Source organism: Lutjanus erythropterus, chromosome 20 (assembly GCF_056507025.1).
Source record: "Lutjanus erythropterus isolate fLutEry1 chromosome 20, fLutEry1.hap2, whole genome shotgun sequence".
Classification (NCBI taxonomy): domain Eukaryota; kingdom Metazoa; phylum Chordata; class Actinopteri; order Lutjaniformes; family Lutjanidae; genus Lutjanus; species Lutjanus erythropterus.
In genome coordinates this window covers 1,345,782-1,372,064 of record NC_139336.1, presented here as the reverse complement: position 1 = coordinate 1,372,064, position 26,283 = coordinate 1,345,782, and the positions used below count along the sequence as shown (strand labels likewise).

The window sequence follows — 26,283 nt, the reverse complement described above, 5'->3', positions numbered from 1 at the left end:
TGTGTGTGTGTGTGTGTGTGTGTGTGTGTGTCTCTGACGTCTGTCTCCAGGTCTGTTTTCATCCATTTCATCGCATTCACACCTGGACATCAGCAGAGGTAACAAACTGAGGTCACACACACAGGAACAAATCAAACATATCTGTGGAGAAATTAATTTTCACTTCACTCACAGGAAGTAAAGGAATCTTAAACAGGGTCAGGAAGTGAACAGATTTTTTTTTAGATATTAGTAGAGTATTATGTGAAAATACTTCCAGAAGTAGGGGAGACAGGCCTTGTAGTAACACCTTTTGCTTGAGCATCAGTAACACAGTGGTTGTTTGTGCTAGATCTTTAAATCTTTGCTACATTGTACCTATGTTTGTCTACTACAAATAAAACTAAAAACTTACTTTCTAGTTACTACTATTTAAATTCTAGTGCACAATCACCAATGTCATCCAAACAGGAGTTACGGTTTTGTATGTCTGTTTCACATTGATCAGAGTTCATATTAATGCTGAATTTTCTCCAAATTTGTGAGTGTCTGTTCATGAGTCATAAGAAACCATTAATAATCTTGTAGGAGGCGTAGATGTTTATAGCTTGCCATAAATGAGCAAAATGTTAATGGAGTTTGGCAGCAGTGAGACAGGCAGCCACTGAACTCATCATCCAGATTGTGTTATTTCAGAGCAGTGGGCTTTTGTTTACTTCACATTGACAGATGACTGACAGTTGTAAACAGCTGATTAACTTACAGTGGACAACTTGTTGCCTGTTATTGGCAATTTATGAGGTTGTGTGCATCCTGTGCTCCTGCAGATGGACCCCAGAGGACACGGAAGCATAAAACCAGTTAGCCACCCCTGGGTGCAGGTGACGTAGGTCCAGAACTGACAACACTTGACCCACAATTCTCTCGGCATTGAGTTTGCAAAGTGTTCCAAGCAGACAGTGTAGAAACTCTCATCATTTTAATGAACTGTTACAACTATCTCCACCAAGCCGCCATGACAGAGCTAACGGTTTCAGCATTTGGGTTTGAAGGCATCATGAATGCAACGCATCAAATTAAACAAGATAAACTACTAATCAACCAACTAAACAATTAACGCTAGGCAAAAAATCTTGATAAAAATGGTACTTTCTACCTGCTAATAATTTTTTGGTTGTAATGCTCACAGAGACTTGCTAATTCTGTGTACGACATTGATAGTCTGACTCACTGGATGCACACTGCTGGTATAAGTCATACTAAAAGCCATGTTATTGCAGCATCAGTGTGTGTTTTCAAAGTCCCCAGGAAACAAGAACAACCTCCAAGGTACAACCAACACATGCCTGGAATGCTAACGATACAAACATAAACAAGCTAACAGCTCTTACCTGTGATGTAATAATTTTAATGCCAATTAAAATTATTCCACCAAAACAAGTTCCCCTCTCGACACTATTTTGCAGCAGCACCATCGCTGCATCCTGGGCTTTGTGCCACCCAAGACGTTTGTGATTGGTTGAAAAAAATGCAAACAAGGCAGGGCATTTTTTTTGCGTACAGCAGAATACGCATATGTGGAGCCAGACCTTTCTCCAACAGTGAGCACTGGCCATGCAAGACAACAATGTTGATGCCTTGACTGTAGTACTTTTCTGATTGGTCAAACTCACAGCATTAGAACTAACCAAACTTTACAGCACCCTCTGGTCTCCCCTATGTAGATCCTTTACTTAAGTAAAAGCACCAGTACCACAATGTAGAATACTCCATTTCAAGTAAAAGTCCTGCACCTTCTATATTTCAATTCTATATTATTCTTATTTGTATATAATATTCTTATTTGTACATAATTCTGATATTTATTTCCTCAACCCTTTAAGTTGTTCTCATAAAACTTATTATCTTTTCCCCCACTGCACAGCATCACCAAGTCAAATTCTTGTGTACCATGTACATTTGGCAAATAAAGTGATTCTGATTCTGAACAAATGGTTGTCAATAGTGAATGGAACTGACTCAACTGTGAAACATTAGTCACATTAGAGCTGCAACGATTAGTTGATTAATTTATAGAAAGTCAAAAAATTTGTTGTCAGTTATTTTCACAATGGATAAATCATTTCAGTCCTGTTTCAAGCAAAAAATTTCAAACATTTGCTGGTTGCAGCTTTTTAAATGTGAGGGTTTGCTGCTGATTTGGTTCTTCATTTACTGTCATTTATGACCAACCAGTTGTTCCCACCAAGAACAATTTTCTAGATTAGTCAGTTGCTTGAGCCAGTAATATTCCAGCATAGGACTTTTTTGCCAAAAGAAGGTTCATCAGGCCATGTATTACTGAACCTCAACAATCCTTAAATTGCTTCAGATGTTGAAGGAATAAAACTGAAGAACATTAACAGTAAATATGATATGTTGTTTGATTAGATCAGCAAAATATGCTGGTTATGAACATATAAAACATAATTCATGTTTGTCATGTCATGTCATAGCTATGTAGCTGGTTGGATAAATGGATGGACAGATGATATCTGGTGCAGTATAGTCATTGGAAACATAATCCACACTGCATTATGTTTACTCCACAGCAGTTACAAGTGTAATTTTGGACAATGAAGGAAGACGTTCTCAGATTGTTTACTGCGTGAAAGTAGCCACACCACAGTGTAAAAATAAAAATAGTGTAAAAATACTGTTACAAGTAACAGTCCTGCATTGAAATTGAAAGAAAGTACTAATTTTTCAGAATGGATCATATTATAGTAGTGTATATTCTATTGTAGAGTGTTGAAGTTCATTTTAATGACTTCATATACTGTGGAGTAGCATGCAAATTTCTCCCTGGGATCAATAAAGTCTTATCCTATAATAATGCATATTGATGATGTGACATTTGTTGGTGTCTGAACCAAACAAACATGTTTTCTTACATCTGGAGAACAAGATTTGTAGGTCAGGACTTTTCTGCAGCATTACAGGATTTAATCATATTGTCTGTCACACATTTTCCTAATCAAAAACAAAAGGCAGCTTCTGCTGTATACACGGGGCTGCTGGAAGGACTATTCAGGCATGCTGATGTTAACATGTTACAGGTAAACCACTATGATGTATGAATGTACATGTTACTAAAAGACTGTCAATTGATGTATTATTAAATGTAGAACTATGGTGGGAGGGGAGGGGAGGGGAGGGGAGGGGAGGGGAGGGGACGGGAGGGGAGGGGAGGGGAGGGGAGGGTACTGGTCGCTGTGGAGGTGAGAGGGTTAACCTTGTGAGTATCTACTGACAGTGAGGTAGATACACATTAATATTATGTTTACTGTTGCAATATTGTTTGTCCGACCTCGACTGAAATAAGAATAATTATAACCAAAAAAATTGCAGCTTCAGCTGTTTGGATATTGCTCTTGTCTATATTGCAATTTATATATATGTATGTATGTATCTATATTTCAATTAACTGTGCAGCCCTAGTGTAATGTAGAGTAATGTAATGTTACCTTCCTCCACTGGTTGAGGAACTTCAGTCTCTTGTGAACAGAGTGAGAAGAGTGAATGTCACACAACAAAATAGATGTCAACAGTTTGACTGAAAACTGGCTTTATTGAATATAAATCTCTGTTACAGTGCCCATGAGGTGGTACTGCTGTACACCAGCATTACATTTATACCACGGTTACGTCAAAATGTGAACTTAAGAAAAAAAAAGGCTTTGTTTGATTACAGTCATGTTTATAGCAGGCATTTTGATCTAGTTGTGCCATTTTGTTCTTAAAATAATATGTCAAAGAAAATAAAGTCATGTGAGGGGAAATTTAAATTATTGGAATGAGTTATGAAGGAAGTGCACTTAGGGGGTAAATGGTTGGTATCAGTTAATGATAGATGACAAATACATTATAAAGGCACTTTATTACCACTGATTCACTGGGAACAAAGAGTTAGCTAACATCAGGTCCATGGAAATAAGAAATAAACTGAACTCTATGTAAATAATATTCAACAGGAAAGCATTAGGTAGCCAAAGATCCTGTATATCTCAGAGTGGAATCACAGGATTGGACTGTGACAGGAAGCGCTGCATTAAGCACTAATATTGGCACATATAACATGTTACTGGAGTCATTCACTGGACACTGAGTGCCCAAGTACAGTCAATATGATGTTAAATATATGGCTTCATAATCTTTACACAAACAAGTCTTCTAATGCAGGCATAAACACTGGAGCTGCTTAAATCAAAATACTGACACAAAACACTAGCCACTTATTGGAAGATACCTTCTAATACATTTAATAGCGCAATCTTTAAAAAAATAATGTTTCTCCACTCTGATTTGTTCCATCGCAAAGTAAATTTTTCCAAATCTCAACTTAAAAACTGCAACATTTAATTTCATTGTTCTTATTTCAGATTTAAAACAGTATTGACAAGTAACTGAATATTATCCCCGTCATGTGACCACAGACGTCTGCTTCACAATGTACTATCACTTACACATTGAGTCTCTTTGCTTCTAAACGTGTCACACACACACACAAAAAACATCTGCATAGAACATTTGCATAGATTATGCATTATTTGCATAGAGGAATAAATTGTGCTTGCCTTCATATCTCTAAGATCTAACAGTTAAGTTCTAATGGTGAAGGCGAGCAGAATTTATTGGCAGGACTTTGTTTGTACATGCTGTGTGGCTTCGTAAAATGACAAAGATATGCAATCCACATAGAAAAGGATGAAAAAAGAGTCAGATATAATGAAAAGTATATGATCATATATAATCAAAAGCACAGATATCTTAATGACTTAAAGTATATATAGTTCAAAATTCATAATAATTTGCATTATTATGCTTTTGACTTTAAAATTAAATACAGAAATAGATGGATAGTAATGATCCTGACACATCACTGTGGAACTGGAGTCAATATGTTAAGTTTCTACCGAGGCATGAAGCCTATTATCTCTACATGTAGCTGGGGGAAGGTCCTGAGCATTCCATGGATCACTGTTGCATTACTGATGTGTTGGGGCACAAACACACACACACACACACACACTCTCTCACTGTTCCTGGCCATCCTCTCGCAGCTCGGAGGGGAGGAACTTGTACTGCTGCTGTCTGATCATGGCCAGCTTCTTCCTGGCCTCATCCAGCTCCCTTTCTTTCCGTAGCATCTCCTCCTGAGCAGCGATGATCTGCAACACAACAGACTGTCAGAGCACTGAGGACACAACAGCTGCAATCACAACCAGTGGCAAAATGTGACTGCTGACCAATCACTAAACCTCTCACTCATATTGTTAGCAGCAATAGTATAGAGCATGTCTGTCAAGCTGTCTGTCAAAAAGTACTGTTCATCAAAAACTGATGTAAGATGTGTCAGTGTCTGTGAGCTCATCCAGGACTGTAGCAGCAGACTCACAAACAGTCCAGCTTTGCCTTGTTGGTCCAACTCCTCACAATCTTGACCACAGGCTCAGCAGATTTTAGTTTCTTGTCTGTAGTTTTTATCTCTAGTGGGACATTTGATATGCTGTCTGTATTTTGGTTGCTCATGGCTGAGGTTTGCTCTGTTAAAGTCCCAAGAACAATGAGCAGGGAGTCTGGATATTTGTGCTCCGTGTGGTCAGCCTGGTGTAGAATCAGATTCCCCCTCCTCTCGTTTTCCCCAGTAGTTCTGTTACGTGCTCTGCTCAGAGGAGTTGAAACCCTGGAAGATGTAGCGTCATTTCTGGAGTGTGCTCAACAAAACAGCTGAAAACTGAACAAGTACAAAAACCAGAAAAAGAACCAGAGGTCGCAGTACCGTGGGCTGCCATCCGTGGTGGCATCTTGTGAGAGATCAGGGCCTCAGGTATAGTTGAGGTGGAAGAATTATAACACTAAACAGTTGTTTAAAGTTTGGTCTGGGGAGATGATGGAGAGAACAGAATAGACTCCAAACACACTGGATATGAAGTATTTACCCTATTTTAAAATCAGTGAAATTGAGGCCTGGGTAATTGTTTAAGATAGTTGAAGAGAGTTAAATGAATCTTTTTACAGATCAATGAGAATAAGTGCTAATTTGTCAAAGAACTTCTCCCTTTACTAATGTTAATATATCTGGAGTCTAATATTACACCAGGAGGAGTCTGGATTTGAGGGATCTGGTGAGAGGATGAAGCCTGCAGATACTGGTGGGCTTTGTTTTCACAACTCTATGTCCATCTTCACCAAGCAGCATGCTTTTTAGCGACAGATGTGGTGTAATCGCCAAAGGCGGAGAGCCTCTTAGTGCTATGAAGATGGGAAAGCATGGAATGCCTCCAAGGCTTGGTGTAGAATCTCATTTCTGATCTGAATCCTGATGACAGATGGCAGGACGCTTCACTCACCTTGTGTTGGATGTGCAAGGTGCAGTGGGTTTGCTGCAATAGAGAAAGCTTATCCAGGCCAAGAAAGTCTTTCAGTGGCCCAGCAACAAAGTCAGTCAGACACAGTCCCTCCAAACCCTCTGGTTCTACCTCCAGTCAGATTATCCTTGATCTCTCCTCCAAGTTCTCACATGAGTGAGCACTGCTGAGTCAACATTGGAGAACTAACTACCATGATCAGTGTGTGCCAGTTCTTGCTGGATGGTCTGTCCGTGTGAGCTAACTTCCTGTCTCAAGGGTTTGACAGTGATTTTCATCACCTGTCTGATGGCAGCAATCTCAGAACAGAGGTCAGACTCCAGTGAACAGATGTCATTTTTCAGCCAGTCTAGCATGTGGCCCAAAGTTGTTGGAATGTTGCTAACCACACTAGTATGACTAGCATCCTTCACTGGTGGAGCTGATCAAGTGGAGTTGTTGGATCAGAAGTTCAAAAATGTCTTTAAAAAGGATGATGAACTAGCACCTACAAAATAAATCACCGACCCCTGACTGATTTTGTTGGAAAACTGTGCTAATAAATGAAACATTCTCACAGAGCTGCAGGGAAACATGTCTCACATACTCTGTGCATGACAGTGCTCCTTTGTGCTTGTATTTGTGCTCCCGCTGTGTTTGGGATCTTTGTCTCACCTGAGCAATACCTCCCACCATCTTACTCTTGACCACCACAGCCTGGTCATCCTGAGCATCAAACGCTGCTTTCTGAGCTGCTTTCACCAGGTTATCAGAGGCTCTCTTCACAGCATTGCCAGCAGCCTGTAGAAACACACAAGGAGTCAGGATTAGTAAAAATGAATTGTGATTCTTGACACTGGAAACAGTAAATTGACAAACAACTGTAGCTCAAAGTCCACTTACTAGCTTTTTCTGGAGCTTTTCATAGAGATCATACAGAGTTTGAGAAAAAGAACACGATTTTGAGAGTTTGAGAAATGCAACACGATGCATCACACGTCTACTTTCTCTAACCATGGAACATGATGTAGTCTTTGAGGGAATGTGAAAACAGACTGATGCAGAATTGAAGCAGGAGACACATCATCTGTGAGTCTTGTGAAAAGCAACTCCTGGAAAGGGAATGAGAACTTCCACCAGCACTCAGAGAGAAAACCATAACAGGTTTTTTTTCCTGCTCAGTGCCGGAGCATAGCTGTAAAAGGCAATGAGGAGCAGCCTGCTGGACTACACTCAAAGACAAACATTTGTCTCATTGGGCAGCTCAGATCTAACAAAGAGGAGTTTTCTCCTTTTGCGGCTCTGGGGGCTGAAATCAGACACTGAGCTGGCAGAGCACAGTTCAGTCACACACACAGAAGTGAAGCCTCCTCTGCTGGTTTATCTTTGGTTGGAATGTTACTGTTAGTCTGGCCCTGACATACAACATAGCATCAGCTCTGCACACAGCCCACACACTAAACTGGGACTGTCACAGTGTTCACAAGTTTGAATCAGCACAGCTGTCTATATCAGTGACCAAACATTTCACTCACACAAAACTGCACCCCAACTATGGCAAGCCAGGTGTACGTTTGTGGTTTTTCATATGTGCTACAACACACCAAGTTATTGCTTTTAAAAGGTGAAAAGTGCTATAAGATGTTAGAATCATGTACTGGATACAGTTTGATATTTGCCACAGTTATCATAACAATGTTGACTGATACTTCCATACCATTGGCTGGCACTGCTGAGCCCACCCTCTGTCAGCATGAGGGATGACCCAACTTTGTTGTCATATGTAACCATGTGACCTTGTGTCAGTTTGTTTGTGGTGTAATTGGGCAAAAGCTCCATAATAGCTTTAGAAAATGTATAACAGGAGACTCTGGCCAATCATGGGTCGGTCAGATGGTTGATCGTTGAGTCTCATTCCCAGAACGTCAGTATTTGACGACCTGCAACAATCAACTATCTTTATCCTCTTTATTGGGTGAACTGACCCTTTTATATTCTACCCTCTTCATGTGATGTATTGGGCAGACAAAATGTAACATAATACAGTGTTTTTATTATTCTTCATTTATTGGATGTAGCAAAAGTAACATCATGTTTGATTCTTGATGTACAGCTGTAGTGTTGCATGACTGTAATTTACATATCTACCAAAGGCCAAAGGTAGGGAGGTAGGGAGGACTCTCCCCCAACTGAGCCAACAGCCCACCAGTAATACAACTTCAGATTTCTCATGTCAAATTATTCTCATGTCAAATTACTCCTTTAATTGTCATATAACTGGTGTGACAACCAGGCGAGCAATTTGGATTACCATTTTGAAATCTCATAAACTAGTAATTCTGTGTATAAGCCAGTTCTGTCCCTCCACACATGCAGACAGGGGCAGTCTAACAGCCATCTTTCTTCAGATGTTCACACATTCAACTGAAATTAAACTGAGACAGTTCATTACTCAGCACTCTGAATAATTATAACCTTAAAAAGTGCCAAGGCAAAGAGCGAAGAGAGCAAATGCTGCTGCTGTAATCATAGATCAGGGCTAATGTTTCCAGTTTGGGTGCCATGTCTGGACTGGTGGATTGTTTCCAGAGTTCCTGTAGACATAAATGTATGGGAATTACTGTGGTGGCAGCTGCAGGCCCAGAAGAGGAGGAGATAAGCCACTGCTGATTGGATCAGAGAACATGAGATGGCCTGGGCAGCCTGATGTGCTCACAGCGAGCATACACACAGCCTTAAAGATAGTATTTTTGGGTGGATGAGGTGACAGGAGATACTTGTAGTTTCTGTTATGTCTTGGGAATGACCGCATCAGTTACACATAAAGGTCACAACAACCCTCTGTGCTACATTATTTCCATGAGTGAGTCAGTGTTTTCAGTGCAATTAAAGAGGAAGAACCTCTTTTCAAGGGGAACTCACCAGGCATGGAGGTCATACTAAGGACTATAAGTCTTCACTTCTCAGACTCTGTTGGTCTGTTTTAATCAGTCTCTTGTGACTCAACCCGACTTTATGGAAATGCAATACCAAATCTCTGGAGCTTTACCCCTTCAAATATACTGAAACACAGCAGTATGTGAAGGGAACACTTACCTGTGCTAAATATAGAGTGCACTAATCCTGATGTAGCAGCTGTACAGATCATGCAGCTCACCTGTAACCCTAAACATTCAAACTGCAGCCTATTAATAGACTGTAACATACTGCTGTCCAACAACCTCAGCTGTTGCAGAATGACTGTCATTGTTCCCTCAGCAGGTACTGTAGCGCTGAATCATTAGTACACATGAGGATCACACATCTCACTATGCATTTGCCCATATCGGATGTCAGTCTGACGACTAGGAGGATTAGAGGGTTAGAGAGCTAACTTTGGAACTAACCCTGGCTTTTCAGTCTTGAGAAAATGATTCAAGTTCAAACAAACTCTGTTGCCATGATGCAGATTCCTTCACTCTATTTTTATCATCTTTACAAGCTTCATTTATTTACCTTTCTACACGAAGGGTCATCATTCTTGAAAATTAGGATAAAATCGTATTTTGAGGGTTTTTTTTTTTTTTTACTCTTAAATTATGAGCCCAACTCAAAATACTAAATTTTGAAAAATGTTTTGTGATGATTTACTTTTATTCTTTAGATAAAATTGAATCTTTGAGTTTAAGAAATACCTAAAATATTGTATTTCAAAAATGATTGAGTAAATGTGAAATAAAAGTGAATACTGGCTAATATTTTAATATTTTTAACTGAGGCCATTTAATGTTCAAGCACTCAAGTACTGATAAATCAGTATCTTAGCCCACTGTGCTCACAATTTTTGAAATACTTTTTTTGTTTTTGTAAATTTTCTCAACTAAAGATTATAGGTCTGCAAAACAATTTTTTAGTTTATTTTGAAACTCAAGAGTTTGAGTTGGGTTCAAAACTCTAAAATCTTTTAGAGTGAATTTCTTAGAAATTTTGATTTTCAAAAGTGGGTCCTGAGAAAAAAAGGTTTGGGAAACACTGCCTTAGGGTATAGCTAACCCTTTTTTATGCCTTATTAAATCATGTTCTTGTACAAGTCTGACAAAGCTGACAGAAATCTGGGACAAAACTTTAAAGGGTCAACATTTTCATAAAAAATATTTAAAACAAAGCACACTTTTCACCTATGCTGATGTATGCTAAGTAGGTACTGTTAGTTTTAGTTGTGAATTCTAGTCAGGGATAAGGCTGTTTTTTGAGCAAAGAATAAGTTAAGAAATTTAAAAAAATAAAGCAAACCAAAACATTTCATAAATTACATACATTTCGTATATATAAAACCTTAATGAATAAAATTTCACAAAAAAAAATGAAATTAGAGTGTTGGTATTAATATTTTTTTAAGTTTTGTTTGGTAGAACATGACTTGACCCAATTCTCAAGAATGGATGATTTATGATGGCGTGCAGAGGATGAATTGAAAAGTCAGTGGATACTTCTGTATCTCTTGCCAGATGGCAGCAGGATGAACAGGCTGTTGCTGGGGTGTGTATTGTCTTTCTGTCAAGTCATATTTAGAGGGGAAGGGAATACACTGCTTATCATATGCTGTGCTGAGGCAATCTAAATGACAAGTCTGGTTTTGTTCTATATTTTTCTTACTGTCAACAAATCATGGGCAAACCCAAAGATCAAGAGAAAGGCAGCAGTATATGAACAGACAGAGAAGTCATTCTGGACATGTAATGTCTCTGTGATGTATGAACTACACAGCAGCCTGGAGCCTCAAGCAGGGTGCCACCTGTCTAATAAGAATGGGTCCAACGGTGTTTCAACATTGTTGAGTGGACCTGCGTCACACATACATCTGATGTCTGAAAGCGTATTGGAATAAGACCAAGATGTGAGCAGCCAGCTGCAGCCAGTCTGTCTGAGGTGACAGCTCTTTCAAGATACTGTCAGAGCAGACTGAGTTCTGTCACTTTGTCTGTTTTTGTCGTTTCCAGATTGTGGATAGAGATCAGTCAATAAACTCACCACTGTCTCTGCTCCTCTATAATATTACAGTACACAACACCTCTTGTTCTGTCCCATTTCTACATGTTGCTATTTCTGACAAATGATCCATACTAACTGTCATGATTATTTTGCTCTCATTGACACTAAAGCAGATAAATAAATGTGAGGCATAGAAAGAACTTGTATTACATCCTGTCAGTCACAGGAGTGAGTCCATGTAGCACTGATGATGCAGGAGGTGAATGAGTTACGTGACAGTCCAGATGACTGGTGTCTCCTGACGTGGTGTCAGTGTTCTCCTGGATTCACATCCGTCTACATAGATATATTTTATCATTTAATGTTTCAGAAATGTTTTAATCAAATTTTTGTAGTTAATGTGATTTTGTGGAGAGGAGTATGTGTGTTTCAGATCCATTGGGCAACACCTGATGCAGTTCAACATCCTCCTGGATCCACATTCTTCACATATGTATTTTAGAAAATCAGAAATGAGTTCAGAAACTCATCAAGTACTGTATTGTTTGTGATTCTGTTGTTCTGTTCTGTGGATGCTACATCTATCGGGGATGGGGATTTGTTCCCTGGTGAAAGGATTTTCTGAGGGGAGGTTTTCCCTTTCTCTTTAGAGGGTCTACAGCACAGGGGATGATGTACACTGTACAGATTGTAAAGCCGCCTGAGGTAAATTGTGATTTGTGATTTTGGGCTATCCAAATAAAATCTGACCTGATTTGATTTGACATCATGTTTAAATCCTGCAGGTACATCTGTGAGTCAATGTGAGAGCCAAGAACACCAGAACTAAAAGGCAACAATGGATCATTTGTTTCTTTGGAGAATTAATGAACTGAAACACAGGTGTGAAAGTGGCCTTAAAAAGGAAAAATTAAATCTGCACACTTAACAATGTGTTTTCTAGTAAGATTGTATTTTTCCATTTTTGACATCTACCTAGTATTGTTTGGTTGTGCGTGCTTTTGTAAACTTTTTGCGTGAAAGGGAACTTAGACACCAATAATGCCACCTTCTGCCATTTTGTCTCCCTCAGTTTACAGGGTGACAAGGTCTCTTTCAGTTGCAGTTCTGTCCTTAATAAAGCAGAGAACTAAATAAGGTGTCCCAAAGTGTCAGAGGAACAGCACAGTACCTGCAACAAACAGAAATGTGTGTGTGAATCAGCCTGATAGACAGTGACATGCGGTTCTGACCTGGAGCCTCTTCATGGTCTGGGAGTCCTGGTCAGCCTTGACCTTGCAGGCGACCAGCAGCTGAGCAGTGGACGCTGCCACCTGCTTGGCTGACGAGATGAGCTTCTCCTCGCTGGCGTGTCCCTGCACAGCTGAGTTGGCTGCCTCACAAAGGTTGTTTGTTGCTGCAGCAACCATTCGAGCCTGAGGAATCCAAGGCACTGATGTTAAGATGTTTTACTGATGACTCCAGAAAATTCTGAGATAAAGCTTGAGAGGAGAGACTTACAGCTGAAATAAGCCCCTGTGACCACTGTCCATCATCCACTGCGTTGGCTGGGATCGCTCCCACCTGAAAACAGGAACATTGTCAGAATCATCATGGTCTCATTATCATTTCAAGTCTGTGAGGCCAAAGCATTCATGGATATTTAAACATAAAATGCAAAGAAGCGAATGTAGAGACAGGCTGCTGCTGTCTGGGGATAAGAAAAATTATAATTTATACATTTAATTCTATATAATTTTTTAAATTATAAACCAGCTTCACAAATAACATTACAACAAATATTCATACAAATCACATTCATCTCCCTACTTGCATGCAGGAGAATTCTGTGCTGTGGAAATCCTCCCTACTTTTTCTTTTAAATCTTGGATATGTGACATTATGTCTTTCCTAACATTGGAAAAAAATCAAATTTTCCTTGAGAGGTTCATTTGATAAATATTATTCTCACTGGCACCCATTAATTAGCTACTCTGATCGGCTGCCTACTGATAAAATTACAATAATGGCATGTCCCATTACCATTTGTTGTGTGTGTCTTGCCACCTGTTTGCCATCCAGCCCTTCATCTGGGGATATATGTAGAGGTGTGGGTGCTGTGTATTCCTGCAGTGCTCCGGTAGCCTTAGCATTTCAACAATAACATTTCCCTTGTTTTGTTTCTTTTTTTTCCTTTCCTTTTTTTCCTTGATTGTTGGTTTTATGCTTTTTTAAACAAACTAAGAACATTTCTTGCCTCCTCGTCTATTATTTGTCTTTTCTTTTTTGTCTCTTTACTATGACTATGTCAATTTCCATTGTCCCATGGTCACTGGTATACCTTTACTACTGTCTCTGTACTGTAAACTACACTGCCAAGCAGGTTGTCCCCTACTGAAAATGTCTGTGGGCCGGGGGTGTGCAGGGCAGCTAAGGGGTTGGGAAAGAAAACTGAAATGCCTTGTGTGCTATTTTTCTGTATTGTACAACAATTTGTTGCATCCTCTTTAATAAAGTGTTCATTCATTCATAAAGTGTCTTCATTGACTATGCACACATTATGTGCTCAAAAATTCTATTTTTATCCTTTACTGTGAAAAAGACCATGTTCCTACTAAGCTGTTTATGTCTGATGAAAATCAATATTTCACTTCATACTATATACTAATACTATAATTCTATTCAAATTATGGAAATGTGAAACAGCTGGAGCAACTAGAGCCCTTTTGCTTCTTTGCATCAAAATAGTATTTTTCAAAGTTTGCCACTGGTGGTGGACTTATTCAACTGTGCAAAGACAGCCTCCCTCTTTCATTCATTCAGCCATCTTCTTGAAAAGGTCAGTGTAGTTATATTAGTACATATCCAAAAACATGTACTGATTTGGATGAATCTCTACCCCGGCCGAAGTAAAGAGGCAAGAGGCTGAGTGTCTCAAACTGCTGTAAGAAAACCGACTGAGGTACATTCATGAACATTTATACACCCCCCCCCATATCTTAATGTGAAAATATTCCTTTCAGAATAAGGCTTAATTTAGAATATCCAAGCAAAATATGCTGTATACATAACTTTTTTCAAATTTGGAATATCCTCATATTAATATTGGAAAATTAGTGTGCTCAGGAAACGTTGTCTCTTTCAGTTTTAATTTCCTACTAAAGCACACTTGTTTGCAAGAAAATGTTCATGAGTCCCAGACTTTCACTTTTACATGACAACAATGGTGTTTCGGTGTTTAGGATGCAACATCTTCAGAAATGTCTGGATGACCAAAAGAGAAAAATACACATTTATTTCTTCATGTTATCTCTTTTAGGGTCGCTACTGTATATCTGTGTCGTTTGGGTGGACAGAAAGGTGTGCTCCAAAAATATACTAATGGGTGTTATTGTGTAACCACGGTTTGGGGTTCTGTTGAGGGGAGATTACAGTATGGTTTGGAACACAGGGGCAACTCCCAGTGAACCATTTCTCAGTGAAGACTTAAATGTTGCCTACAGTATCCAGGATAGAATAGAATATTGATCCTTTAGTTAGAGTCATACCTTCCCTTGAGCCACCAGCTCCCTCTGTGCTGCTGAAGCAGCTTTGACCAAAGCGCTGGTGGCAGCTGCGATGGACTTGGCTGCCTCCAGAATCTGCTCCTCAAAGTTCAAGCTCTCATCTGCCTCCTGTTTACAAGAGAGGAAACCAACAGTCAATAAACACACTGTGTTACAGGCCTGTGAACATTTATTCACACAAAAAGGCCTGCAGCAGAGGTTAAACTGTGTCCAGAAATACTCTGAAATGGAGGAATATTAAACTGCTAACAGGTCTGTGGGAGAGCCACAGTCATCACTCATGGTGTGAGGAGCTGACAGCCATGAAGACGTACAGCACACACACTGGATGTGACCCATGCTGAGGTTAACAGGCTCAGTGTGAATGCTGCTGCTCTGTAAAAAGCCCTCTAACCTTGGGTTTGGTCCTGGGCCTCAGCTGCTCCAGTTTCTTGGCAGCTGCTTCAATCGCTGCCGCTGCTCCCAGCAGCTCATTCTCTGCGATGACGGTGGGGTCCTCAGGGTCCACCCACTCTGTGCCTGCAACACACACACACACACACACACACACACACACTTTAGTTTAAAGTCCTGATACTTATACAGAAATCTTTTATCAGACCACTTTATATGGCAGATTATTTATTTTTTTTAATGCCGTAGCCAAAGCACCAAATAACACACTCAACAGCAATGTCTTTCCAGAAATCCACCATTATCTTGTTTTGTCCACAACTCAAAGATGTTCAGTTTACTGTCAGAGAGGAGTAAGAAACCAGAAAACATTCACATTTAAGAAGCTAAAATCTGAGAATTTATATTGTTTGATTGTTGTTACCAGGTAAAACAATATCAGACATTTGAGCTTTTTCATAAATGAGACAAAATCAGTGCATGTAGATGGAATTAACAGGTTCTTTTTTCCTCTCATCAGTAAAACTGAACATATTTTAAATGCTTTATAAATGCTGTTCTGCAGATATAAATCTTAGATTTGCGGAACTTCGTCCATATTTTATGGGGATCCAAATAAAGTCTCATGTGACCCACCTGTGGGTCCAGACCCAGTGTTTGGGAATGATTGGTGTAGGCTATGAGAGGCACTAACAGCAAGTCCTCAAACACTTTGCACTCCAGTTCTGCAGCATCAGTATGTTTGCATTCCATTAACTCTGAGGCTAATGTCTCTTCTTCCTCTTTTTTATTATCAAACAACAAAATCTTCTGCCTGGATGTTGTGTGTGTGATGTAATATGCAGTATATGTATTTATGGATAACTTGCCAAAAAAGGTCACATACATAACTTGACTGCAGTCTTGCTTCTGTGTTGTTTTTGGGAGTATTGTTACAACCTCAGTCTTTAAGCTTCAATCACTGGTTTTTGGTTTATATGTTATTCTATTCCACTGTTCCTTTTATTTTTGCATTTTATTGTTGTAATTTCATTCAAGACAGTGTGCGGGAGCTTTTTCTGTTTTTCTTCAAGTTGAATCTTCGTCCTATGCACCAGTCATACTTTCAGGTGTGCAGAGACCTTTTTTGACATAATGTAATTTCATTCCTGTAGTTTTTAAATTTATTTGGATTTTTATCATTCTTTGCTTGGTTTTTTTTTCCTGTCTGTTGGTTTAATTTTGTTATGTGAAGCACTTTGGGCTGCCTGTCTGTATGAAAGGTGCAGTATAAATAAAGCTGAGTTGAGCTGAGTTGCTCTCTGCATGTCAGCATCACAAATCAGCCAAAGATGGTTTGTTAGAGACAGAGATACCACTCTCTACCACTCTGCCTGCCTCCTCCCATTTTATATTTAACCTAAGACAGTCACTCTAAATCAAGACAAGGAGAATTATGTATAAAATGAGTAAGCTGACATTTCAATGAGATAAATGTCATCAACATTTCATATCTTCTGTTCTTCATCTCATTCTCAGGTTGGAGCTACAGGCTGCCATTAATTAGGCTGCACTTTCAAACTGTGGTGCTTTACCTCCTGCCAACAAAATGAGATCACATCTAGAGCTGCAACAATTAAATGATAATAAATTATTAAATTAACCACCAACTTCTTTTGTAATTGATTAATCTGTTTGAGTCATTTTGTAATAAAAATGCCTAAATTCTCTGACTTTAGCTTAAATGTGGATATTTTCTGGTTCCTTCACTCCTCTCTGACAGTAAACTGAATATCTTTGTGAAACATTTGAAGACATCATCTTGGGCTCTGGGAAACAACAAACAACATTTTTCAATTTTCATTTTTTCTGACATTTTAGTCCAAACAACTAATTGATTATTTAATTAATGAAGAAAATAATTAACATATTAATTGATGATAAAAAATAACTGGTATTTGCAGCCCTGATCCCAACATAAACACAACATTTAGTTACCCACTTCGAGGAAAGCTTGACCTAATGCAGTGGTTCCCCAATAGGAGGGCAGAACCACTGCAGGTGTCAGCGTGGATGACCAGGGGAGATATAAAGAGTAAAAGAAAGCTGAACGAATATGAATTATGTTGAGAAAATTAAAAAACAAGTGTTTGCTGATGCTATCATGTTGGGCTTTATTTCATTAAAGTTCTACTTCTGAACCTCTTTTTTTAATCAGTTGCCTCCCCAATTATTATCAATGATTGATAATAATTCTGAGGTGGGGGGGCTGAACTTTTTCAGCCTCTGAAGGGGGGCGTTAGGGCTGAACGATTTTAGGAAAAGATCTAATTGCGATTTTTCTGGCAGATATTGCGATTTCAATTTGATTCACGATTTTTTTTTTTCTTCAAATCAAGCTTCAGTGCAATATTCACAATGTATAGTAACATTTACAATCATTATTAATTATTCAAACTAGGTATTTGTGAGGGCTTCAAAGAAAAATAACATTAAGAGAAAAACTACTGACTATACTGAAGACAATTCGCACACATCATCACATTAAATCAGTATAAATAAATAAATTAATAAACAAACACACACACACACGCGCGCGCGCACACACACACACACACACACACACACACACACACACACACACACACACACACACACACACACAGAGGTCTGGTCCATTCATTAAGTTCCATATGACGTTTGCTGCATTGTTGGTTATGATGCACGTCAGAGGAGTGTAACTACGAAGCGAGATTAATGTGTTAGCGAGCTATGTTGAGTCTAAATCCAGGGTTTTCAGTGTCACGAAAGTGGCTCTCTTTTAACCTGCTAGATCACCACGGTAATTTATGCTAAACTCATAACCTGGTCGGCAGCAGGTTATGTTAAGAGTTTCAGATTAAATCGTCTGTAAAACGCGCCGTTCTTTAACTTATAATTGTCCTAACAAGGTTGTTTATGAGCGATATAGCTTTTAAACGGAGGGAAGACATTAAAAATGAAAAGCTGCTGAGGTGTATGTTCGTTATATCACCGAACGAATCCATATAATGTAAAAATGAAACAGCGGCACAAACTGTCTGCATCGCGCTGTCATGATGGTAACCTCCGTTTGGTGATGCAGAGTCATTATTCCCGTTTGCTCCAGATCATATGAACACTTTAAATTGACATCGTATATAATCCACACACTAAAATAATGATGAAACAACTACAGACACTTTGAATACTTTTTACTGTTATCTGTTTTGTCTTGGTGATATTGCAGCTCAGATCACTGATAAGAAAATTCATCATCATTTATCACGGACAATCTTAAATCAGTTACACTCATCTTACGTTCGTTTAGCCAAAAACTTAAGTGATCTCCACGTCTCTGTCATCATAGGACAGTGTCAGACAGACTTTATCATGTTTAAATCTGCTGTATGGAGTTTTATTGTTTAATGTGCAGTTTTCATGTTAGAATAAACCGCAGCATTAAGACCGCATTTAGTCCATCAGTCATTTACTGACATCATTCTTCTTCTCCTGCTTTATTTGCAGCAACAATGTTGCTTTTTGCCGTAATGTATTTAGTATACTCTCCACAGCTCGTAATTATAACAATTTGATCATTTTGCTTCAAGTAAGTGGCTCGCGATCGCTTCATTTCATGCGGAAGAGTGAAATGACGCAACAAACGCCCCTTTTATGTGAGCGCGCACAGAGTTTGAAGACGAAAGCCTGGATTAAGAAAGTGAGTTGATAACCACCATCATGATATCCGTTATCTCTGATTGCAGTTTTAGGCTTTGTCGATCCAGATCATGCAAAGAAAGCCTGGCTGTGTTGAGCTTGCTTCTTAGTACAGCCCTCAGGAGCGCTGCAAAAAACCGCGGCTTTGGCGATCACGTGATCGCGTTGTCTGAAATCGCAATTTCGATCAGAAAACGATAAATCGTTCAGCCCTAGGGGGCGTGCAAGAAAAGGTTTGGGAACCACTGACCTAATGATTTGGATAGGATGTCTGAAGGGATTTACATTCGACAGGTGAATTTGATGCTGGGTTTGGATTGGATAAAATCCTGTTGAACCCCATTCCTGTCCATCAGTCATAGCTCCTTCACCTGTCAGAGCCACTATGGTCGTCCCATTTGCGTCATTTGTTGAATGAAGTCATGAACTTCCGCCCATATGGGCAGCAGGATTCAGTTGCAGCTAATGGGGACATGAATCTGTGCTCTGGAGCTCTGAGGATGACTTTCCTCTTCACTTAAGAGACCATGCATTCATGGAATTGCCTTGAGTTCGATGTAATTTGTACTTCAGTCTTAAGAGGGAGATCCCAGAACAGAGCTGTGTGAAACTGTAGACCTCTGGGGGGGATATTTACTAATCCTACTTCAAATTACTGTCCTGGCTCATCTGAATGGAGTGCTCCAATAAGACCTGATGCAGGGTTATTTAAGACCAGCCTGTGCATGTCTGAATGGAAGTGTGCATTGCTGTCTGCCTCTTTCCATACTTCCACCAGGGCACCAGGTCAGAATTTTAAGTTGTATACCAAGTGGCTTACATCTATTATAATTTTTACTTCATTAAGTACATTAGTGCTGTTTTTTTAACTGTGTAACATGAAACTTGCAAATGTCACAACTATCCAGCTGCATACAGACATACAGCCATGAATGGATTAGTTGTTTGATGTATAAAATGTCAGGATATGTTGGTCAGTTTTTCCCAAACCCAAAGATGACAAATGTCTCAAACTCAAAGGTATTCAGTTTACTGTCAGAGAGGAGTAAACAAACCACAAAATATTGACATTTAAGAAGCACAGAGTAACAGAAATATATATTTTTTATCTTTAAAATTCTTCAAACTGAAAATGTTGATTTAAGTTGACAACAAACTGATTAATTGATTAATCACTGCAGCTCTACAATAAGGACACTGACACCATTAAATTCCACCTGGAGGAGACACCATGAGGAATGCAGGTTTATTCTGTCGTCACTCTGCTGCTGCAGAAGTCAAAGATTGACTTACCTTTCATGGCCTCTGCAGCCTGGATGAGCTCAGTGACCGACCCGGCCACCCGTTTGGAGTAGTTGGCCAACTGTTGCTTCAGATCATGAGAGGGCTTCTGGATGATCTGTGGGTGAAGAAAAAAAAAAATTTACATTCACCTTCTGTGTTAATGACGCTAATCATAAACATCAGCCTGTGCTAAGTACAGTATACTTTCATTTTTCATACCCTTCAGTTCAAATATTTTAGAGGACAGGGACACAATCTGTACACAATAAGCATACATGGTGGCTTTTCCCTTTGGTCTGTGACCCATCTTTCTACACATACATGCAGCTTAAAGAGATAGTTCACTTCACTAATTCAGGGAATCCTTCTTGGTGCAATCTCTGAAGGCTTTGAAGAAAGCACCCAAATCTTTTTGTTACAAATACTCTTGGGGGCTGTGATTAAAAATATCAGAATTATATGGTTTAATCCCAAATCTCTAACATGCAACATCTGGATGAAAAAAAAAGAACTGTATGTGATGGAACAAATCACATATGTGTTAAGACAAACTTTATAAAGAGGTGGAGTCCTGTACTTATATGTAGATGCAATAGGGGAATTCTGAAAGTCCACTCCACTATCCACTTCTGCTCCCGCCCCACTCCTGTATTTTTAAGTTTACTTTATTCTTTTTTTTTTTTTATGTATACATGTGTACAAATACATATATTCATTTATTTCATCATCATCATCATCATCATCATCATTATTATTTATTTATTTTTCTATTTTCTTTTTCCCTTGCCTATTTGAATTTCAGCTACATCCTATTGCATTAGAACATTTCACTGTACTTGTATTAAACCTGGAGAGATGTCAAAACAGCTGGGAAGTGAAATGATATCAACGCTGTACTGCTTGTGTGGAATGCTGAAGTTAAAATATAAAATAAATTGAAAAAAAAAAAAGATATTTTGCTTTCTAAAAACATTTTCACACATGACCTGATGTAGTTTTCTGCATTCAGGGAGGGGAGGGAATCACCGCTCTGACCTAACCTTTGCTAACAGCTGAGTTTCCATTTGAAAAACCTGGAAAAGGAAGAGTCTGTTTCTGTTTGCTTACTAACCACACACTGCCTCTAGAAAGTCTTACTTCGTGTTGGTTCTCTTCACCCTTGTTAGTATGTGAACTATTTGGCTGAAACTCTCTGTTTTCTACAATCAGTTGTATAGTAGCTTTTTGCTATCATATCAGTCTTTTCCATGTTTTTTGTTTTTTGTTTTTTTACATGTTTCCATGTTTCATGTTTTTTAAAGAGAATGCACAATGGCAGAGGCTGCCCATACAGTGATCTCACTCACATTGTACATCCTCCTTCAATAAAATAAGTACATGTTGAACATGTGGGAGGCTTTGTAACTGTGAGATAACAATGTTGCTCTCACACACATATTCATTATGTAGTATTCAGTGATGTTGGAGACACCGATTTGTGTGTGTGTGTGTGTGTGTGTGTGTGTGTGTGTGTGTGTGTGTGTGTGTGTGTGTGTGTGTGTCCTCAGGCTGTCCTAGGTGGATATGCAGTATTCAGGTTGGAGTGGTGTGTGACAGGTGCAGGGAATTAACAGGGCTCAGTCCAGACCCAGCTCAAGTTTATTCAGATGTGTTGTCATGAGAAGATAGAGGCGTGGACCTAACTGCACAGGAACGCATGCAGCGGGCCAAACTAATGCCACGAGCAAACACATCCACATACTGCACACCAACACACTCACACACAAATGTTCACACATCACATGTACTGAGAGAACACTATTACCCACACTCCATTGCTCTAACAGGACATATGACACAGAAATACAAACAACTCCATGCATCAAATCTAGAGAAGACTAATTCATCTGTGATGTTATGAAGTTTAAAGAGATAAGATGTCAATACATCAGCACAAATCACACCATGTCGCCGAGCAACACGATCAGCAGACATGGATTTCCTACAGAGGTCAGGGACCAGAGAGACAGAGTGTGGACAAGCAGGCTGGTTGATGTTGTGTTTCAGCCAGCAGAGGGCAGCACCACAGGCTCAAATTACCCCCACACTGCCTACAAACTGGACTCCCACTTGACTCTATCATGATTTTATATTTAATCACAGTGATGGAAATAAGATGTTCCCATGCATGAAGTATATTTTAATGTTACAGTGAAAACAAATATCTACATCTTTATATATAACATATATCATTCTCTGAAGCCAGTGAGATTTTGTACTTCAGCTGTATGGACTGTTCAGTTATTTCTGTTCTGTTCAGAGCATGAGTGAATCATCACTACGTGTGTGTCAAGTCCTGTCCAAATTCTTCGTGGCTCAATACAGTCAAACACTCCAGAAAAAGCTACAAAGGGGACCTTGAGTGGAGATATTTGTCAACGGCTGTTCCCAAGGCCACAAATGATCTGTCAAGTTCAGTTCAGTTATTTGTTATATTTGTCTCAAGCTTTGTTTTTTCACTCTTGATCAGTGTCAGTACATTCCATCCACTATGATAGAATGCCGCAGTGGTGATGTGTGGATGGGATCTGGGTTCCTCTGAATCCATGTGTGTGCATGAATCATCCACTCATCCACTATTTTCTCCAATTTAGGGACCCACACCTCTACCAACCTTTATAGGATATATTACCCTTAAAATTATTTTGAGCAGCACAAGCTTTCCAGCTGATCTCTTTATTGTGTTTTCTTGAACGATCTTTGATTATCATAAAAGATTTTTTTTATTTTTGTTTCCATGTGTTCAGTAATATCACAGGAGCAAATATTAGGAGACATTTAAGCAGCAAAACATAAAAAAAAGAGTTCTAAACTAGACAGGAAACTCTCCAGAGGAAACGGAATTAAATAATCAAAGACGTTGTGCTGCTGTGCCTCGTGCATAAATGCACACAGTCTCTCCCTCTCTCAGGGGCGAGGTTTCATCCCATGTCCCACCTGTGACACCATCCACTGTTAATCAGAATATTAATTTTATGAGTATGCCTGCACGATCTGCAGATTAGCTGCAGTATTCGTGGTTGTAACTGTGGTCCGTGCATCCCTCTGCTGCAAAAATACCAGGCTGTGTCTACACCTGGATGTTAAAGAGGTAAATTAGCACTCATTCTGCAACAACTGCGCAAACACAAAGTAACACAGTTTGCAATTAATATATGTTTAAACAACATTCAGAATGTAATCAACTGGATGTGTGTCACCAAACTGATTTGCTCTGAAGCAGGCAGTTAGAAAACACCATGTGCAAAACAGGCATGGAGAGCGGAATATCCCATAATGCACCTGACTGAGAAGTCATCAAAACAGAATACCACATACCTGTGATCTGATCTTCCTACCTCCCAAGGTGACAGTGTGACTGCACAGTCAAGTCTACTTCAAGTCCCCCAAGTCTACTTCAATCAACATTCCTTAAGCCTTATTTATAAAAACGCTATATAGATTTAGACGAAAAACCTTGCTCACACTGACCTGTCTTTTACAAATCTCAAATGAACTGAAAATTGATGCCACCTGCTTTACAATCAGTGATGTCCCCTGGTGTAATGCAGCATAAGTGGGGTCAGTTAAGTAAACTGAGTATCTTTGGGTTGTGGACAAAACAAGACATTTGAGGAAATCATCTTGGACTTTGGGAAAAAATTATCAACATTTTTCACTATTTTATGAACCAAACACTAATGAATAAATAGACATCAACAATGAAAATAATTGTTACAGGCAAGACTTATAAAAAATAGGTCCAAAGAGCATACATCTGTGTGCACAGGCTTAATTAATCAAGAAAATGATCAGCAGAGTGAGCAACAATGAAAAATCATTAGTTGCAGCTGGAAATTCCTCACACCTTCACCTGATAATTCCTGTCGCATTGCTCAAAAAGCTGATGTAATGTTCACCACAAGCAGCTGCAACACCCCGACATAACCAGCAGGAATATCACTGACATCATGCCCGATTCAGAACTGATGTCTGTTTTCTAATGAAGCCTCTGCACTGTGCAGACAACTGCTGTCTTATCAGCACAACTTGTTCCTTCTCCCTGTTCATGAGCATGGCTGCTCTGATCTGTTAACATGCCGCTGATGCTGGTCTGCAGCATTGTAGTGATACATACAAAGGATGCATTGCAGCATTCAACCAATGCAGCTCCACAACTGTGCAGGTCAGTCACATGGCGTACTCACCGGCTTGCACCAACATCAGCGAGCCACAAGTTTAAAGGAACAGTGAAGGAGCGTTAGGAAAAGGAAAGAAAAGAGGTCATCAAACACATGACAGCTCGGCTAACACCAGAGGAGAGCTTTGTCAGCATGCAGCATCATGTTGCAGGACCATGTAAAAATCACTGCAAACTAAAAGTTCTCTGAGACCAAATGATTTGCTATTATAAAGGAAATGACAGCTACAGGATGGGGAAATGACTAATGATTTTTAAAGGTTTAAGCAAGTTAGAGACTGAACTTTCTATGATATCTTGGACCTAATGCAATAATCACATGTATGAACAGATTTATTCTTCAGTGGCATGTACAGGTCATTAAAAAGATGACGTGATTTAAAACTTGTAGACTCATGTCTACATCATTTTCAGTTTGATTCTAAGCCTAGTGGAATGAATTTATACTGAGATGTGTAGAAATTAGCAGCACTGAGGTGCCAACCAACATAGAATCCAGGTGTTTCTATGTGCTTCTCTAGTCAGTGCCTCTTAAAGCTGCTTTTATGGCTCTACATGTGTGCAAGGTCAGTGACATTTCACACATAGCCAGCTGTGCAAATCACAGAGTGGTAGAAGAAACTCTGCTCAACGTATGAAAGGAGAACACACAGTAAGTTCTATCAGAATGGCAACGTGGATGCAGCAACAAACAGAGGAGGAGAGATTGATTAAGAAATACTGTTGAAGGTTTAAAGGTAATATACAGTACATAACACACTAGTGTTCAAAAATGGCACTGCAGTTGAAATTCTAAATACAAGAGTGCATTGTTTCTTCTGCCACCTCCTCCTCAGACTTGAAGTTCAGGCAGGTTAATCTGGAACTGAAATTCAGCAACTGTCAGCTTTACTACTTTCCAGTCTTCATTAACAAATTGCTCAATTTAACTGTTATGAACATTTACTCCTTCTGAAAATAGATTTTTTTTTCTGATTCATAAACACTCGTTCAGTGACCATTCAGTGTTCATTTTAACTCCATGTAAAGTGAATAAATGTGAAATGGGCAGTGTGTGGAATCACACAGGCAGAAAAATGGTCTGCACCAGAATAGAATTTCAAAGGAAAACATGCTGGCTGTAGCTTTGCTGTCAGAGCAGCCAGTATTTCAACTTGTCTCCCATATGATCCCGTATCATTGTAATTTTATGATTTAGTCCAGTGAATATATAATATATATCTCTCCTTTAGGTCCAGTCACTGTCTTCCTTGTGTTCTGTTATGTAACTCAATCGACCACTTTCTGATTGTTATAGTAAGATAAAATGAATAAAATTATGATTTAAAAAATTAAGTGTTGCCATTAGTTTCTGCTATAATTTTTGTTGTTTTACCAAGTTCTAAGTCTGTTCTGTCTTAATATTTAGAAATGAGGAGATAAAGATGAATAAGAGAGAGAGAGAAAAGAGAAAAGATATGTGAGTTGGCTGCTGTCATGCAGGGCAGCAAAAGACATCCTGCAGTTTGACTTCCTCTCTCCAGTTAATTAAATGTTTTTAGGGACTGTTTGGACGGATGAATAGTGCTATTAAGTACTATTAAAATACACAGCAAGCGTGTATTTGAAGTATGTGGATGATGATGTCTTACCACCAGCACATGCTCTAGCAGGCCCAGGTATCCAGTGGCACATTCATTGCCAAAGCGCAGAGCTCTCATCTGGACCTCCTTGCTGACCTCTGGATGGTAGGCAGCTTCCTGAAAGAGGAGACACAAATCAACACCTGTAACAACCACTGATGGAA

The 26,283-nt window shown here is 39.2% G+C and overlaps 1 protein-coding gene across 2 annotated transcripts in view; it reads right to left on the bottom strand.

Moving 5' to 3' along the window:
- Positions 1-3,569: 3,569 nt before the first annotated feature.
- The window catches only part of tln1 (talin 1), a 110,131-nt gene continuing 87,417 nt past the window's right edge, over positions 3,570-26,283 (bottom strand). For both annotated transcript variants that reach the window (XM_084746045.1, XM_084746044.1), the window contains 8 exons: positions 26,129-26,236; positions 20,288-20,393; positions 15,279-15,403; positions 14,867-14,992; positions 12,840-12,902; positions 12,572-12,754; positions 7,044-7,169; positions 3,570-5,189 (listed from right to left, as the gene is read on the bottom strand). In XM_084746045.1, coding sequence (XP_084602171.1) covers positions 5,055-5,189; positions 7,044-7,169; positions 12,572-12,754; positions 12,840-12,902; positions 14,867-14,992; positions 15,279-15,403; positions 20,288-20,393; positions 26,129-26,236 — 972 coding nt within the window. In that variant the 3' untranslated portion in view covers positions 3,570-5,054. The remainder of the gene's footprint in view (positions 5,190-7,043; positions 7,170-12,571; positions 12,755-12,839; positions 12,903-14,866; positions 14,993-15,278; positions 15,404-20,287; positions 20,394-26,128; positions 26,237-26,283) is intronic.